Here is an 18891-nt window from a genome sequence, read left to right on the forward strand (position 1 = left end):
GGATAACTATAGAGATGATGATTATGATGATGATGATGGTGATGATGATAAAGATGATGATGATTGTGTTGATGTAAATGACAATGTTAATGATAATGATAGTGGTAATGATGATGGTGACATTTTTTACAATAAGGATGATTTTGATTACAATGATAATGAAATTAACATTTCATTTCAATCTGTTTTTGTTTCTACTTTTCAGAGTTCCGCCATGGGAAGCCACCGGACGGACCGTTGCCTCCTTTGCCTATACCCGCTCCTCTTGGAGACGCCCCATCACCCACCTGCAATAAGCAGATAATGCATGCACATTGGAAAACAGGCAGATCGGTATCAAGACCGCCCTCTCGGTCGAACTCACATCCGCTGTTTGTGTCGTTGCCACAAGTTGCCGACTCCCCTTCTCCGGAATCAGACACACAAAGGACACAAAGCGTGCCTGATTTAATTGCTGCTGTCGCAAAGCCTTCCATAGACATTAGTCCCATGAGGCATTTGGAGGATCACCTACGGCAACCGCACAGCACCTCGCCACCGCCACCTCACGACCCTCACTTACCATCGCAAGGGTCGCCGCCGTCTTCAAACCACGATGTACTTTCAGCTCCATCTTCTCCCGTGGATACAGTACTTTTAGAATCGCCGTCTTTGAGCGGCATTACGTCGTTTTCATCGCTACAGACAGCAGAACTCTCGCAGGAGCTGTCCATTCAAGTGCCATCGCAAGATGGGTCACTTGTTGATAGAAGTGTGCCCTCTATTGATAAAAACTATGCAGGTGATACCGTGGAGGTAGTGCTAGCGTCGCCTCCTGTGCAAAACATGCCTGTGCCACTAACATCAGTAGAAAGTTTATCAACGTCCCTCTCAACGGTTTGTATACAATCAAATTCTCCTTTCTTCTGTTCCTCTGTTTTGTTTTCACTACAAAAATGAAAAGTTTTTTCATGTTGATTATTTTGAGTAAAATTCGCTACTACTGTTTTACAAACATTACCAACACTATTGTAGTGTAATTTCTGTTGCATAATCTTTGTATTGAAAGGTTAGAACTTTTTTGTTCCTTACCATAATGGTAAATTTGTCATTAGGGTTACTATAGAAGCCTTCACTTTGATGACTGTAAACTCACACCTGTTGCCATGATACATGTAATTACCATTTTAAAACATAAATTCCTCATTTCATGAGAAGTGCACAGCAATCCAATGACAGGAGTAATTATGGTAATCTGTATTTACCTGCTTAGTGGCATTCTTTATGCATCAGATGCTTTTATTGTAGAATGATTGATTGGAATTAAGTGAATCCATTAAGCGGAATAAAACAAATGATACAATTGTGGGAACTAATCAGTGTCAGTAGAATACTCTGCCTCAAGAGTTTAAGAGTGATCTGTATAATGAATGTTGTTTTTTAACATTGATCACTTGTTTGTTTGATAGGGGTAGCAGTATAATAATGGAATTAATGGATTTTTAAATACCTACATCAGCACAGAAAGTGAAATTTACAAATCATAATAATAAACACTGACAGCATTTATAATGTGACATCTATCTAGTGTGTATTCCAAGGTGCCAGTACAAATTAAAAGCTATAAATACGCTTTAAAGCAAGTTTATGTGTATTCCCTGCTTGCCAGCCAAGTGCTTTGCTTTAAAAAACTTGAATTAGTGGATTAAAAAAATAGGCTTTATTGTGCTTCTTTAACTTAAGCCTTAATTAGAAATTGTCATACTCTAGAGGTTTGTTGTCGAAAAAATTGATTATTTTCTTTATATCCAGTTTGTCTTGCCTGATTTTTTAATGACGAAAATGACACTGACAAAATCTTGTGCTTACACTGTAAATGGATGAATACTAACAGCCTTTGACCATGTTTTTATGAGTTCTTTGTTTGGGTGTTATTTTGCCAAGATTGCTATGTCAGGAAAAGCTATATCTGAATGCAGATATATAGATGGAAAGCTGTGGCAATTGTACAGAAATTAAAACATGGCAAAAACTACACTCTAGTTTAGAGCTTTTGGTTCTGACAAAATTAACAATGACATGCATTCATGCTATTCATGATATCTCCATGTGAATTATGATATTAATAGTGAAGAAAATAAAAATTGTAATCGTGAAAAAAAATTGTCCCTTTTTTTGGCACATATATCAACATGCAGTGTCTACATAGAGTACTTTGCCTCAATCCTGTGGATGTTATTAAAGCTACAATGTATATGGTACCAATGTCTGAACTCTGAAACCAGCCAGACTCTAGAGAAAAGGATTTATTTCCTTATTTGAAACATCCATTAGTATTCTTAATAAAAAAGATTACCATTTCTAAATCTTCTAAAGATTAGGAATCGCCCTTGCATCCTATTCCTCTCCCTTGATGATCTGAGAGAAAGGATCATTCCTGATGATGGTTTTGTAATCAAATTAAAGATGTATGCTTTTGAGTTTGTATGCTAATTGTTCATGCCGAGTTGACCCATTTTAAGTTGATGGTTCAGTGTTTATGGAGGTAACCTCTTTGGGGTTTATTATTGTGTTTTGCAGCCCGTTTCATAAAGGACTTACAGCTGTCGTAAATTTGTCATTATGACAACTACCATGGTAACAGGGCTCAGCAGCCAATCAGAATCAAGGTTTCCATGGTAGTTGCCATTATGACAAATTGACCATTATGACAACTACCATGGTAACGGCTCAGCAGCCAGTCAGAATCAAGGTTTCCATGGTAGTTGCCATAATGGCAAAGTTACAACAGTTGTAAGTCCTTTATGAAACGGGCCCCAGGATCTAATAATCATTGATTCATTGGTGTTCCTAATAACACTAAATCCCAGTATCTTGTTGAGGCTTGTTGGTAACAAGACAAATTAAAACTGAAGATATTTAGAGGCTATTGGAGATGAGCTCTAAAAAGCAATTGATGTACAGTAAAAAGTACTGCATTGAAATTTAAAAAAATACATTTTATGAACTGTTGGTAATTGTCATGATGAATAGAATTGCATATCATACAACCTTTATAGCTTTCAGAAAAAACTTCTTTAAAATAAATATGTTTATGAAAGTATGAAATAAGTAAGGTGTAACAGTCATTTATACATATATGTATCTTTATAGTCTTCTACTTTAAGAAATATTACCCAATTTGACCATTTCAAAGTAGAATTTGATGTTTTGTGATTAATTTCACTCATTAAAAGAAAACAATTTCCATGCTTCCTCAAGCACAGAGACCTTGGTCCCATTTCATATATAATGACAAATATTCAATAACAGATCTAAGATACTACAATCTGTTAGTCTGATTAGTTGATAGTAAATTTGGTTACAGAAATTTTGCCTTTATTATAACAAGTCTTTATGAAACAGGCCCCTAATGGTGTTGGGCGTTCACTGAGATTTGTACACTGTACTATTATTATTTTCATTTTTTTCTCTCTGACTTTGATTTTCCCAGCAGCCTCAAATCATCTCACTCCCAGTCGCCGACACCCTCCCGCAGGTCCAGCTCCCGTTGGAAGCTCCGAGTCTCGTCCAAATCACCCACCAAAGCTCTAGCACATACACTCCAGTCAAGCCACGCCCCATAGCTATTACCCCTACCCCTACCCCTCCACCAGCACCATCAATAACCCCGCCTACTCCCAAATCTTCTGGGAAGAAGAAGAAGGTCAACGCAGTCAAGTCAGATAAGAATGTTCCGTGTAAAGGTGAGTCTTGTCATGTAATTATTCATTTTACTATGTTTGAGGTGATTTTAATCTTAATATGTTGCACATCTGAGGTCCGATCCATTAAGCTGTTCCAAATTTGACTTTAGATGTGAGTCTAAAAACCTGGTTTATTTGGACAAGCATTCATATATCTATGTAACACTTCCCCTTACTTGAATATGTTTCTAATTCTGTCCTTTTCTTCTCTGCACCTTGAGCATCTTCTCATGATGGATACCAGGCATTAAGAATATCTGTGTTATTATTGTCATGCAATTTTTTATTTCTTTAATTCTTTTATATCAGTGGCATACGAATGGGAGATGCTTCCCCCCCCAAAAAAAGTTAATGACCATGAAAAACAAAGAGATAAGGAATGAAAAGGAAAGAGAGAATGGTGAAATAGGATATTATTTTCTGAATATTATGTCAAAATCTGTCACGAAATTTGATTTTTTAATGAAAATTTAGAAATGTTTGCTCGCTGCAACGTTTTATAAATTTTTGCCCGATACACCAATTTGTCTCATTACGCCACTGTTATATTATTTTGGGTGGCTTCTTATGTCACACATCTGTGAGAGGGCTGATTTATAAAGCTTTTTTTTGTAAGTTATGATTTTACGCACAACTGATGGCCCTTTCTTGTGATAAGTAATATCCCTAGCTGACTTTAATAGCACTTAAGAACATATTTTAGTTGTGCGTGAAGTCATGTATAACTTTAGGACCATCTTTATGACATATCACCTTTGATCACTTTTGTTCTTTTATGAGCAGTGAACAATATTTTGTCAAATAATTTTTAAGGAGGATTGGTGAAATAATTATGTTTGTGCATATATATGTAAAGGGCTAATTAAGCAGTGCTGAAAATAATTCATTAGACATGCTAGTTCGTTTGTATTTCATTATGTACAAGGGCTAAAAGTATTGGAGCACAAAGAAAAATTGCCACTTTTGTGTAATGAAAATATGCCGCACAACTCCCATAATCATCGGACAAAACACCTATTTAGCATGATGGCATCTTGCACCTTGTTTTCTCTGTATACATGTTAAGTAGAACGTTTGTTACCACAACACAACATATCATTGATGTCACTGTATGGCTTGTGAATGTAACTGCTTTCATGAATGGCCAAGAGTACAAGGTCACATTACTAATGTATAACTTCCTGTATTATCCTTTCTGCTTCTTCCCTTACCCCTTTTTGCTTCCTCCCTTACCCCTTTCTGCTTCTTCCCTTACCCCTTTCTGCTTCTTCCCTTACCCCTTTCTGCTTCTTCCCTTATTCCTTTCTGCTTCTTCCCTTACCCCTTTCTGCTTCTTCCCTTACCCCTTTCTGCTATTTCTCTTACCCCTTTCTGCTTCTTCCCTTACCCCTTTCTGCAGCTTCTCTTACCCCTTTCTGCTTCTTCCCTTACCCCTTTCTGCTTCTTCCCTTACCCCTTTCTGCTTCTTCCCTTACCCCTGTCTGTAACTTCCCTTACCCCTTTCTGCTTCTTCCTGTACCCCTTTCTGCATCTTCCCTTACCCCTTTCTGCTTCTTCCCGTACCCCTTTCTGCTTCTTCCCTTACCCCTTTCTGCTTCTTCTCTTACCCCTTTCTGCTTCTTCCCTTACCCTTTCTGCTTCTTCCTTTACCCCTCTCTGCTCCTTCCCTTACCCCTTTCTGCTCCTTCCCTTACCCCTTTCTGCTTCTTCTCTTTCCCCTTTCTGCTCCTTCCCTTACCCCTTTCTGCTTCTTCCCTTACCCCTTTTTGCTTCCTCCCTTACCCCTTTCTGCTTCTTCCCTTACCCTTTCTGCTTCTTCCCATACCCCTTTCTGCTCCTTCCCTTACCCCTTTCTGCTTCTTCTCTTTCCCCTTTCTGCTTCTTCCTTTACCCCTTTCTGCTTCTTCCCTTACCCCTTTCTGCTTCTTCCCTAACCCCTTTATGCTTCTTCCCTTACCCCTTTCTGCTTCTTCCCTTACCCCTTACTACTTCTTCCTTTACCCTTTTCTGCTTCTTCCCTTACCCCTTTCTGCTTCTTCCCTTACCCCTTTCTGCTACTTCCTTTACCCCTGTCTGTAACTTCCCTTACCCCTTTCTGCTTCTTCCCTTACCCCTTTCTGCTTCTTCCCTTACCCCTTTCTGCTTCTTCCCTAACCCCTTTATGCTTCTTCCCTTACCCCTTTCTACTTCTTCCCTTACCCCTTACTACTTCTTCCTTTACCCTTTTCTGCTTCTTCCCTTACCCCTTTCTGCTTCTTCCCGTACCCCTTTGTGCTCCTTCCCTTACCCCTTTCTACTTCTTCCCTTACCCCTTTCTGCTTCTTCCTTTACCCTTTTCTGCTTCTTCCCTTACCCTTTCTGCTTCTTCCCATACCCCTCTCTGCTCCTTCCCTTACCCCTTTCTGCTTCTTCCCTTACCCTTTCTGCTTCTTCCCATACCCCTCTCTGCTCCTTCCCTTACCCCTTTCTGCTTCTTCTCTTTCCCCTTTCTGCTTCTTCCTTTACCCCTCTCTGCTCCTTCCCTTACCCCTTTCTGCTTCTTCCCATACCCCTCTCTGCTTCTTCCCTTACCCTTTCTGCTTCTTCCTTTACCCCTCTCTGCTCCTTCCCTTACCCCTTTCTGCTCCTTCCCTTACCCCTTTCTGCTTCTTCTCTTTCCCCTTTCTGCTCCTTCCCTTACCCCTCTCTGCTCCTTCCCTTACCCCTTTCTGCTTCTTCTCTTTCCCCTTTCTGCTTCTTCCTTTACCCCTTTCTGCTTCTTCCTTACTCCTTTCTGCTTCTTCCCTTACCCCTTTCTGCTTCTTCCCTTACCCCTTTCTGCTTCTTCCCTTACCCCTTTCTGCTTCTTCCCTTACCCTTTCTGCTTCTTCCCATACCCCTCTCTGCTCCTTCCCTTACCCCTTTCTGCTTCTTCTCTTTCCCCTTTCTGCTTCTTCCTTTACCCCTCTCTGCTCCTTCCCTTACCCCTTTCTGCTTCTTCTCTTTCCCCTTTCTGCTTCTTCCCTTACCCCTTTCTGCTCCTTCCCTTACCCCTTTCTGCTTCTTCCTTACTCCTTTCTGCTTCTTCCCTTACCCCTTTCTGCTTCTTCCCTTACCCCTTTCTGCTTCTTCCCTTACCCCTTTCTGCTTCTTCCCTTACCCTTTCTGCTTCTTCCCATACCCCTCTCTGCTCCTTCCCTTACCCCTTTCTGCTTCTTCCCTTACCCTTTCTGCTTCTTCCCATACCCCTTTCTGCTCCTTCCCTTACCCCTTTCTGCTTCTTCTCTTTCCCCTTTCTGCTTCTTCCTTTACCCCTCTCTGCTCCTTCCCTTACCCCTTTCTGCTTCTTCCCTTACCCCTCTCTGCTCCTTCCCTTACCCCTTTCTGCTTCTTCTCTTTCCCCTTTCTGCTTCTTCCTTTACCCCTTTCTGCTTCTTCCTTACTCCTTTCTGCTTCTTCCTTTACCCCTTTCTGCTTCTTCCCTTACCCCTTTCTGCTTCTTCACTGGCCCCTTTTGCTTTTCCCTTACACCTTCCTACTTCTTCCTGTGGCTACTGGAAAGCAGATACATTTACCAAGGATCTTTGGAAGGTCCTCTATTTAGGGGGGGAATGTACATGGTAAATCCTTGGAAATGCCATTAGATTTTATGTATGCCCCCTCTGTATTGCATATACATGTTTGCATATTGTTCTGTTCCCTCAAGTAAAACATTATTTTACTGCTGATGGGGCTACCCTGTTTGATAAATATGAAATGAATGAATGAATGAATGAAATGAATTGCCCTCATTGTATTTCTGTCTTCCCTATAGATCGGCGATATGATCCTGATAAGCATTGTGGTGTGTGGAGTGAGGAGCATAAGAGACATTGCACAAGGTCTCTTACTTGCAAGGTACGGTTTTTTTGTATTGTGATTGACTTTACAGGAAATTTTTTTTCATGTTCATTTTTTTAATGTTCCATATTTTTCATGTTCAGGCAGAGGACAAATATGTCTTCTGCCTGAACATGAAGGTGGTTTTGAATCGTTCCTTTCAAACCATGGTTTATGAGGATTTCATTCATTGATTTAGGGTGAATTCAGCATGTATATTAAGAAAGCGTCTAGTAGTGAATCCTTGCTTTATGCCAAAGCGCACTAAACCGACGCTTGTTACGAATGTTACAACATTCATGAGCCTACTTATGAACCTACTGTTTTGAACGAGTCCATGTGGCTAAAGTGTGCATTCTTAATTGGATGCTTGTTCAATGTACACCGTGAATTATTAAATCAAAATCAATTCACGAAATCTCAGAAAAGCTGTAAACCATTGTTTGAAACCATGGATTCAAAACCCCCTATTGTGAATTTTGAGCCTTCGGAAGGGGAAGCCCGTATCACTATCCTGAGCATTCATTACTCTTCAAACTATCACTGCCCCTTTAGAAGTATAATTTAACAATTAAGTGATTTCATAAATGAAGGCAACCCTTCAATATTCTAGGAATAACTGCAACTTCAGATGATGTATGATACATATTAGTCAGAGTGCCATTAAGAAAGTTCTTGTGATTACCTTTTAATAATACTCAAATTGTCAAATTGGACCATAATTTTGTCCCGAGGGCACATATTTGAAGCAATATTCCTGTGTTGTCTTATGTCTCAAGTATATTATTACAACTTTTCTTTGTGTCTGAGCCTTATAAAAGTTCAGAATACTGAATTGAAATACAATGAATACAGAATTGAAAACCACTCACTCAGAAAAGTTCCCTTCTCTTTAGATTCTGACTCGAATATTCTTGTTGATTTTCAGACTCACTCGCTATCCCTACGAAGGGCGGTGCAGGGAAGACGGCTCCCTTTCAATGAGCTCCTGGCAGAGCACAAGGCAAGGTCCCAGGCCCTTGCTGCCGCCAAGGCTGCTGCAGCGGGTGGTACAACTCCTGCAGCAACTGCCATCGCCGCAACCACTACTGCCACTGTCCTCAGCAATAACCATAGCAATTCATCGGGCGGGTCCCAGCCCTTGTTGAAGTCGCCATCGTCATCGACGTCCAGCAAGAAGGAGATGCTAAGTCCGCAGAATCTTGGTGGAACTCCTACGGTACCAGTTCTGCAGGGACCGGGTCCTACTCCGGTCATAATTAACTCATCTGCACATCCCTTGAAGTAAGCTCTTTGTCAATATGTTGTATGTATATGGCCCTTATTTTGGCCTTTATTCTGAACTTGAGTTTTATTTAAATTCTTACTCCTTTCTGCTTCTTCTCTTATCCTTTTTGTCTTCTTCTCTAACCCCTTTCTGCTTTATCCATTAATACCCCTAGCCTGTGTGATAATTTAAATGATTATATGAATAATGACTCAAATACACTCTATTTTTGTGCTCAAAATACTGATTGGCTATAGCTTCATAGCCATTCACGCCCACACGCTTATCAACCCAGTTTCCCATTTACTATACCATGGTGGGATACAGCTCAATAGAAAAACTGTAAAAACTGCATATTCACTTTTGAGGATCAAAATGTTATCAACATTCCGTGAAGCTTTACTATCCATATTTATGTCTCTATCTTATTCTATTTGATTTTTTTTTCCAAAGGAGGCACTTGTCTGTGTCGACCCCACCCTCCTCCATCCATCTGATGAGGGATGACTCCTCCCCTTCCTCGGTGGTCGTGGTCCCCCTGGATACCTCCCAGACTCCTACCCCACTTCGGCAGCAGGAGCACCACCCCTCCCCGACACACCAGAGGATACCGTCTCAGGGTGTGGAAGGGAAGGAGGCAGGGGAAAGACTAGATTCTCCTTGCACTCATCATCATCCAAGGCCTTTTGCTGTAAGTCTCTTCTCCTGAGCCCGGCTCGCACTGCTTTGATTTAGAAGTTATCAGTAATAAATCGCAAAACATTGAATTCGCGGTTTTTATGCAGGTGACACAATATTTGCTCCAGGCTTTATCTGTCTAAGATGTAGGGTTGCCGTAGGGTTTTATATTAGGTTTAGGATAAGGTTTAATATAGGGTACAGTGTAAAATCCAGGGTTGAAGTTGGTCATTCCATTAGTGTGTGGAAATTTCAGCTGAGAAATTTTCGCTGGAGCAAATGTCATGGAACTGTTATGCAATCAGGGTTATCTGTAATTTTGGCCCTAAAATGGCAGATATGGTCAACTTTGAGGAGTATTTAACATGAATTTCAATGTATTTTTTTATTTTCATTTTTAAGGCTGCTCTGACAGTTCCATCATAGGTTTGAGATTACAATACCTTTTTTGTTTGTTTTTGCAGAAGGCATTTTTGTTGATATACCTTGATTGTAAAACAACTTTTAGAGCATTTAGACTAATACATGAGTTAGGTTCTTAACAGTAATTTGAAATTGATTTGTTTAGGAGGCAAGCCTTACACTTGAAATAAAATCATCCAAAGTCTTTTGCTGTAAGTCATTTTTCCAGAGCTCGGCTCAAATTGTTTTGTAATTTATTAGTAATAAATAGCAAAATCATTAAATCAAAGCCTTTTTCATGGATAAAACTTACCTGAAAGGTTCTGAACAAAAATTTGAATACACTGCACATTCATTGTGTACTATGAAAATGATATGAAAACTATGTAAACTCTATTTTGATTTATTGTTTTCTTCTGCATCCATGGAACATTCGTATAATACATTTTCCATAACATAATAAACATAATATGTTAACATTTTTGGCATGAATCATAAATAAAGTGTACTAAAAAAATAAAAATAATTCCAGACAAAAATGATTAACTACCAAATTATTATATGATATTCACAATTTGCAGGAGAAGGATTGTCATCATAAGCAGATTGCTTGAAGAAAAATGACAATCCCAAACTAAATCTAATTAAATTAATCAATACGTTTATAAAGCAGAATGGGCATTTCATTGCTTAAGCCATGAAACATAACATTTTTCACCCCCAAACCATATGGCAAGGTATCAGGCAATAAATGATCTGTTTCCTTTGTATTGTAGATGTGTACTTACGGCTCCAAGAGAACGGAGCAAGGTATGGTGGTGCTTAACAGACGGCAGGACCGTCTCAGGGCAGCTCTAGCTGGTCTGGTGGAAAGACAACTCAAACCACCTCCATTGAAGTAAGTCCTTACTATGCCAAAACAAAATAAGAATAATTATAATACTGTTATTGTGATGATAAGGTTGACGACGATGATGATGATGATGATGGTGGTGATAATGATGATGGTGGTGGTGGTGGTGGTGGTGATGATGATGATGATGATGATGATGATGATGATGATGATGATGATGATGATGATGATGATGATGATGAGGATGATAATGATGATGATGATGATGGTGGTGGTGGTGATGATAACAACAGTAATAATAATAATCATAGTAATAAGAACTATAATGATAATAAAAACCATAATCATAATCGTACTAATTATAATGATTTATTTTTCCTCTTAATTGTCAGCTGTGCTGTTCAATGTAATCTATGTAATCTATCTGTAGCATTTTCTGTTGGCATTGCATATATACAAAATTGAATATTGTATCATACCACTGAGGATGTAGTAGTTGTATCTCACTGAAAATTTAGCTCACAAATAGAGATTACAATTTTTGTTACCATATTTGTGAATTTCCAGGAAAGTGTGTCACTCTCAGGAATCCGCAGTTGTACCAAATCTTGCCAAGAATGGCAGCAACATCACCTCAGTGCCTCCCAAACTCACAAACTCACATCTGGACCAAGGCCTCCTCCATTCAGCAGCGATGCCAAATGCCAAGCCCTCCAAGTCCAGTACCTCAAAGAGCAAGAAATCAAAGGCCAGTAGGTCGGACAAGAGCGGCGACGGCACCTTCTCGCACCAAGTAAAAAACTCCAAGGTACGGAGGAAAAGTGGGAGCGGGGCATCAGGGGGTGTCTCCCCCGCAATCATCCAGACGAGCAGCTCCAGTAACTTAATGCATAATATTTTCACTGTGTCGTCGAGCAGCAACGTGCCACTGGCAATAGCACCAGCCACGTACACAGTGGTCGGAGGCAACGGACTCCAACCGGTGGATATGATCAATGTGGACAATAACACGAGTGTTTCGGATATGCAAGGACAGCTTTTGAAGAACCTCAGATTCGTGGTGACTAACATTGATAATACGAACAATGCCGGAGGAGCGTCGCAGCCTGCAATCACGTTACCGATCCTCAATGCCGTGGGGAATGCACCAATGGTTATAGGGAACATAGGAGCATTGCAGCTCCACGATGGCAAAATGAATATCAAGTCAAGGACAAAGAATGTGGGAAGTAAGAACCTTGAAAGACAAAGTTCAAGAACTCGTAAGCCTTCAGGGAGTGGCATTGTGCATTGTTCTCCGCAGCAGACGGTGCAGATAGGCACAGTCCAAGGGGATACTATCATCGTCCAGGATCAGGGTGTGATTTCTAGCATGAGGAGTTCACCTAGTCCAGTCCTAAGACCGGTAAGTATCACTCATGCTACGGTCACACCTATGAAACACTCCAGTGAAACCACTTGAGAGTAGAATAATTCCCTTCCTCAACAATCTTCTGTTCCATTTTAGGAGAAACTAATTGCAGCAATTAACGGTGTATCTACCTAAGTTTCTTGACTATATGAGTTTCTTTTCTTAAACTAGAAATTACACTCAAGTTCATCAAGTGCATATTACTGTAAGTCAAATGATATCACTGTCCTTGTTAAGTACCCTCCACGACTCCTAGCCATCCCTTATGCTTTAGTCGCATCAATGAAACTTAAATGACAGAAAGATGATATTCTATTCAAAATGAAGTAATGCTTTTATTAATCTGGGTCCTGTAACACAAAGGTTAGCGATTGATCGTATGCTCTATTTTCACGATTGATTGTACATTGTTAGTCAATGCAATCAATCTTAGAAAAAAGTTCTACGTTCATTGCTAAGCTTTGTGTTACGGGCCCCTGGTGTGGGATTTGTTGGCGTAACTGTAACATCATGTAGTAGAACCTTTATGAAAGAGACTTTATCTAGGGGAATGAATGTAGTTCTAATTTTATTGGTATTTACTGGTATTCTTCATGGAAATCATCGCGTAGTGGTTAGACTTCCGTCTCTAAATCAGAGGGTTGTGGGTTCAAATCCTACTTCAAGAGTTATTTTTTTTAGCAAGATTTTCATGTGCTGCACTCGACCTTGGTGAGGTTTAAGGGATCCTGGCAGGTATTCATTCCTTGAAACTCTGTGCATGTAACAGTTGCTCTGCAAAAGCCAGGTTAATTATGCTCCTTGAGTGTAGAGCTCTCAGAGACTTCTGATAAAGTATGTGCTAAACAGGTATATTTTTTATTGTTGTATAAGTCGTATATCTACCTTTATCATGCCATTGTTTCAGGAGTCTTCAAGTCCTCAGCTGACCTCCCTCCCTAATGGTATCATTCCATCTCCTTCCGGTACCACTCTCTACACTGGTAACAAGGTGTATGGTGGCAGCTCTGCCAGCAACGCAGTGGTAGGAGTGGGAGCGAGTGGTGGTGTGGTCATGGTCGATCAACATCACCCCCAACTCCATCAACCCCACCAACCGCAGCATATTCATCATCACCAGCAGCAACAGCAGCCGCAGCAGCAGCCACCGGGGGACATCACCAGCCCGAGCGGTACGAGTACCCCCAGCCCTGGCGGAAACTCCACAGAGACCTCTCCCAGTGGGAGCTTTCAGTACAGCTCAGGAATCCAAAGTATAAGTGGTAATTATTGTTTTATTTTATTTTTTTTGTAATTCATGCTTTATTGATCCTTATCATCCAGAGTAGACATAACAAAACATGATATAATGGATCACATAAGATTCAAATGACGGCATATAAAATAACATGTCTAACATTAAAATAGAATTACCTAAGAAGACAGCTGTTTATTTACAAAACACACAAATCAATCAGGCACTTGTCCTATGGGAAAAAAAAAAACGTAGCAAAACGGCCTTCTGCTGTTATCGCCTCTTTATGGTATGCAAAATGATGGCCCACTTGCCAACATGTTTTTCTTAATTGCATTTCCTTTGTGCTATGGTATGTTCAACAGTTTCAAATGATAAAAGAAAGTTGCAAAAGTGAGGGAGATTAGGTTTTGTTTTGTAAGATCTACATCTGTGGAGCGTTGTGGCCCAGTGGATTAGTCTTCGGACTTTGAAACAGAGGGTCGTGGTTTCGAATCCCAGCCATGGCATAATTTCCTTCGGCAAGAAATTTATCCACATTTTGTTGCTTTCGACCCAGGTGAGGTAAATGGGTACGTGGCAGGAATTTATTCCTTGAAATGCCACCGCGCTGAAAAAGGCTGCGGGGCTAAAGCCAGGGTAATAATATCCAATTAAGCGCGTAGGGACGCATTTGGCAGTGATATGCGCTATCTAAGCGTGTTGGTGTTATTATTATTATCAGAAAATATATTGTTTTTTAATCTTTTTCACTGGAAAATGTTCGTAATAATTTTAGTGCTCGCATTTTTCTATTGTTTGAGTGTTGACTTTACAAATACAAAAATATACTTGATTCATTTTACTACTTTTGGTCAATAAGTTTTTGTCTCGCCTGCATAGCAGAGCGAGACTATAGGCGCCGCTTTTCCGACGGCGGCGGCGTCAACATCAAATCTTAACCTAAGGTTAAGTCTTTGAAATGACATCATAACTTAGAAAGTATGTGGACCTAGTTCATGAAACTTAGACATAAGGTTAATCAAGTATCACTGAACATCCCGCCTGAGTATGAGGTCACATGACCAAGGTCAAAGGTCATTTAGGGTCAATGAACTTAGACCATGTTGGGAGAATTATTTTCAAAATCTTAACCGAACAAAATCTTAACCGAAGGTTAAGTTTTTGAAATGACATCATAACTTAGAGAGTATATGGACCTAGCTCATGAAACTTGGGCATAAGGTTAATCAAGTATTAGTGAACATCCTGCTCGAGTTTCAGGTCACTTGACCAAGGTCAAAGGTCATTTAGGGTCAATGAACTTTGGTCAAGTTGGGGTATTTGTTGAATTACTATCATAACTTTTATGGATCTAGTTCATGAAACTTGGACATTAGGTTAATCAAGTATCACTGACATCCCGTACGAGTTTCAGGTCACATGACCATGGTCAAAGGTCATTAAAGGTCAATGAACTTTGGCCGTGTTGGGGGTATTTGTTGAATTACCATCCTATCTCTGAAAGTTTATGGATCTAGTTCATAAAACTTAGGATATAAGAGTAATCAAGTATCACTGAACATCCCCTGTGAGTTCCAGGTCACAAAACCAAGGTCAAAGGTCAGTTAAGGTCAATAAACTTAGGCCATGTTGGGGTAATTGTTGAATTGCAATCATAACTTTGAAAGTTTATGGATAGAGTGAATGAAATGTGGACATGGGTGTAATTGACAAGTCTTAAGTCACCATTCAAATGTAATTTATGGTCAATGAACGTGGTATTATGTCATTATATGAATGGTGTTTTTGTGAATGATTATTTTATAGTAGTTTTCAAAGTTAGCACTGCTGCTATATTAAATCGCGTAATGCAGGCGAGACTGCCAGAGGCGTTTCACTTGTTTGTTAAAGGACCTACATTTGCTAAATTGATGTCATAGTTATACTTATATTTTGTTTTTTTCATAATTCTAAAGCGGGTAGAGAAGTAAAATGGTTATTAACACGAATTGAAATATGTGCTAAATAAGTAGCCTCTCTTATTCATTACTGTTATTATGAATATTTAGTCCTTGATATTAAGATTGCACGAATACAAATACTGATTATTCTTATCAAATATCCAATCATTGATTCAATATGGGTGTTATTTTCTTGCAGCAAACAAATCCTTTTCAACCTCCAACTCTTCCAAGTCCAGTGGTAGCCGTAAACAGCAGCAGAATACCAAAAGCAGTAGCAGCAGTGGGGCGATGTCTGGAGGGGGCGTGCACACCAACCAACACCAGACCACGTCCGTTCAACCCATCCCATTCCAGGTACCCTTACAACACATCATGGCAAACCTGATCGATGCTCAAGGGAAATCATTAAGTGCCATCATCCCTGCCAATCATCAACTCTTTTCCGGGATACAGCTTCAGCAGAGCGGGAGCGGGGCACCCGCTGCCACTCCAGGCGCACCTGTCATGCAGAGCGCGGTGGCGACGGTGACGCCGGGCGACCACCAGAACAAGGCGTCGTCGCCACCCACGGCAGCGGCAGCGTCCCTCCTCGCTCAGCAGCCAATAGCCTTGTCCCTGCAGCAACAGACGTCACATCATCACCATCAGGCGGGCAATCAATCCATCAGGATACAAGGTACAGGACTTGCGACCGTTGGATCGGTCGGTGACCACACCCCTCAGGCGGTGTTGAGTCCGGGTGGAACAGGAGATCCAAGGCAAGAACTGAAGCTCCATCATTAGCACAGGTGCCATGGCAGAAGCAATAGCATTCACTGACCGTACACTGTGTTGATTCCCGTCTAAGGTTAAGGATGTTGTAATCTTAACTTCTTTCTTTCCAATATATGTCCAACATGATTCAATGCTCCTGAAATAAGTCATATGGACAAACAATCCTAATTCTGCATGGAAACGGTTACTTTTGTTCCCCAATTCTGTCAAATATAGATATTTAATAGATAATAATCATAAAATCCATAGAAATGAGATAAAACATAAAATAAACAGATTTATGCGGTTCACTCTGTGATTTCATTTGAAATTTTAAAAGATACATCAGAAAAACTGTGCTCGAAAGATATCTGAAAATGCAAGCTTTTGTTACATAGTTTGGATTTGTTTCATGTCGTCATGCATTTCCATCCATGTTCTTTGATATCATGAATACCAAACAATCCATTTATTGACAAATGAACAGGTACCTTTATTCTGCTTTGGATTAATTTGAAATATCATATTGTGGGTAAGCAAATGTTCTGCATCCCAGTTCAACAATAATTGAATGCAGTAGTAACTCCTATCAAATTTGATTTTGGATCTATTAATATTGTGCCAGTATGTCATTTTAAACCAAGAGGTTGTTTTACTTGTGAAACATGGTTCACTGATTGAAGGGACTTCCCAATTAACACAATATAAAACATGAATAATTGCATTGAGCTCATTCTTTTGAAAAACCTAGTTATTTTGTCCAGACAGATTAATTTCAAGTTAATAACTTACAACTTAACTTCAAGTAATGATTCTACTTTTGTCTCAGATCAGTGATGCAATCGCTACACTGTTCAATGTGCGTGCATGGCCACCAAGCTAGCACTGAAATAAAATATTTTAAAAAATCAATGATTTTATCAGCGATTGAAGTAAATCCCTGCACACAGACAGAGCAAAGAAATCAACGATTTTGTAGTAAGATGTAAGAGATTAATTTAGAGATTCATCAATTGGGATTTAAAAAAAAATATTTCACTGTTTTCAATAACTCAGTGTTTTTATCATGCCATATTGCGCTAATGGCTTGATTATTTTATCAGTGCACCAAGTTTCCAAGAGAATTGCTGTATGGTCCTATGAATTGCGGTCATGCTACTTGTATATATAAATATACATCAAGATCACTTTGTTCTTGTCAAAGTGGATTGGAGTTGATCAGGATAGGAATGTTGGTGTGTGTGAGAGAGAGTGAGACAAATGTGTATTATCAGATGGGCTTTCAGTCTAATCCCCTTCCTTATAAATGACACTAGTTATTAATATTGATATTAATTTCATTCTGATGGAAGATTTAGTACATAAACATTTTGACCGGTGGTAATAATCATTTGGATGCATCATAGTTCAAATGAACAGAGTCATTGGCCCTAATTCTCAAGAGGTGTAAACCGGAGTAGGCCTAAACCGAAGTGTTTACACCCTCTTAAAGCTCTTGTGGATCAAGCCTTTCTTTGTGTTTTACTAGGAAAGAGTAACAACATGATCTATGGACTTCAGAAGTCTGCTTCCAAACGAGTGTAGAATGAAACTCAACTAATGAACAGTAATTTGACAGAATTTGACAGCATTGACTCGATAAAATATTCGTATTTTCATCAGGTCTTTATGATTGTGGTTTTTCGGATTATTAGAAGGGGTTGTTAGCCGTTTTTCTTCATATTCCAATACAACCTTCACCCATTTAAAGTTATTACAATAGAATGATACAATTAAATCAATAAATTATTGAAATCTCATTAATATCGGTGCCTGGGAGGACAATGCAATTATTGACACATCATAAAGAGAAGTGGTTGGAGCTTTTTGCCTGTTTTTTTTCTTCAAATTACTTACCAAGTGCAATTTTTTTGTCAGATCTCTGTAAATCGACAAGAAAAATATTGATCCTTGTGAGGATTGACGGGAAGGTGAAAAGCGTTGGATGTTCTCGTTTTGTGTCATGCCGAGAAGATGCGATTTTATGTGACTCTTCGCACCATCGATTATGACTTGTGCTATGTGATATGTGCTGTAGAAAGGGTTTAAAACAGAGACTTTATTCAGCTATCAAGTGAACTTATTGGCTATATCATGCCATGGTGATTATAAGCAATCTATTTAACAGATAATCAGGTTGAAATAGAAGCTGATTAATGATATATTTTGCTGTAGAGTATAGCAAAGTTGTAGAGTGGTAGGAAAACTTTCCAAACAATGGTTGTATGTTGTGCTCATGCTACAACGCTCTCCCTATAAAATACATAATACATGTATGGATTACGGTACAAGTTGCTGCCATGCTATGTTACAACAAATCCCTGTTGCTTACGACCCTCCTGCCATTCTTTTACTTTTATTTTCATTACCAAATTAATTTATTCTGCCTTATTTATTCAGCTTTTTGTATTATTCTACGTAAATGTTAGTATATTGAATAACAATGAAATGTATATGTAGCTCTTGTGTTGTTTTTTTCAAAGCATTCAGTAGAAAATCGCATGTTCCTTGTTTTTGAGACTTACTGTAACCACCTTGCTATTTAATAACAAATTCTGAACTAGTTACGGATAGGACAATTCTCAGCTAAATCTTACACGTTGTTTTAGAGAGGCATGTATACCCTCTATACAAGTCAAGATATTTATACACTTTTTCTCTGCAAAATTGATAAATTCCTGTTGGTTATTTTTTTCCCCTTTTTTAAAACTGTTGTTTAAGTCTT

The 18891-nt window shown here is 39.4% G+C and overlaps 1 protein-coding gene across 1 annotated transcript; it reads left to right on the forward strand.

Annotated features, from left to right (window-relative positions):
* The first annotated feature begins 204 nt into the window (after positions 1-204).
* Positions 205-18823, forward strand: LOC129257505 (mucin-2-like). The gene is made up of 9 exons (XM_054895841.2): positions 205-876; positions 3473-3725; positions 7519-7601; positions 8512-8867; positions 9304-9541; positions 10707-10828; positions 11351-12188; positions 13102-13456; positions 15571-18823. The coding sequence occupies exons 1-9, from the start codon at positions 304-306 to the stop codon at positions 16155-16157; spliced, it is 3405 nt and encodes a 1134-aa protein (XP_054751816.2). The 5' UTR covers positions 205-303; the 3' UTR covers positions 16158-18823.
* Positions 18824-18891: the final 68 nt, after the last annotated feature.

The sequence above is a fragment of the Lytechinus pictus genome, chromosome 3 (genome assembly GCF_037042905.1).
Source record: "Lytechinus pictus isolate F3 Inbred chromosome 3, Lp3.0, whole genome shotgun sequence".
In the NCBI taxonomy this organism is placed as follows: Eukaryota; Metazoa; Echinodermata; class Echinoidea; order Temnopleuroida; family Toxopneustidae; genus Lytechinus; species Lytechinus pictus.

What these genes read in the sequence shown, in the direction of transcription:
- LOC129257505 (XM_054895841.2), top strand. Translation starts at nt 304, where the DNA reads ATGCATGCACATTGGAAAACAGGCAGATCGGTATCAAGACCGCCCTCT. An exon ending in TAAGAATGTTCCGTGTAAAG is followed by an intron (nt 3,726 to 7,518) that starts GTGAGTCTTGTC and finishes TCTTCCCTATAG; the next exon opens with ATCGGCGATATGATCCTGAT. An exon ending in CTAGTCCAGTCCTAAGACCG is followed by an intron (nt 12,189 to 13,101) that starts GTAAGTATCACT and finishes CCATTGTTTCAG; the next exon opens with GAGTCTTCAAGTCCTCAGCT.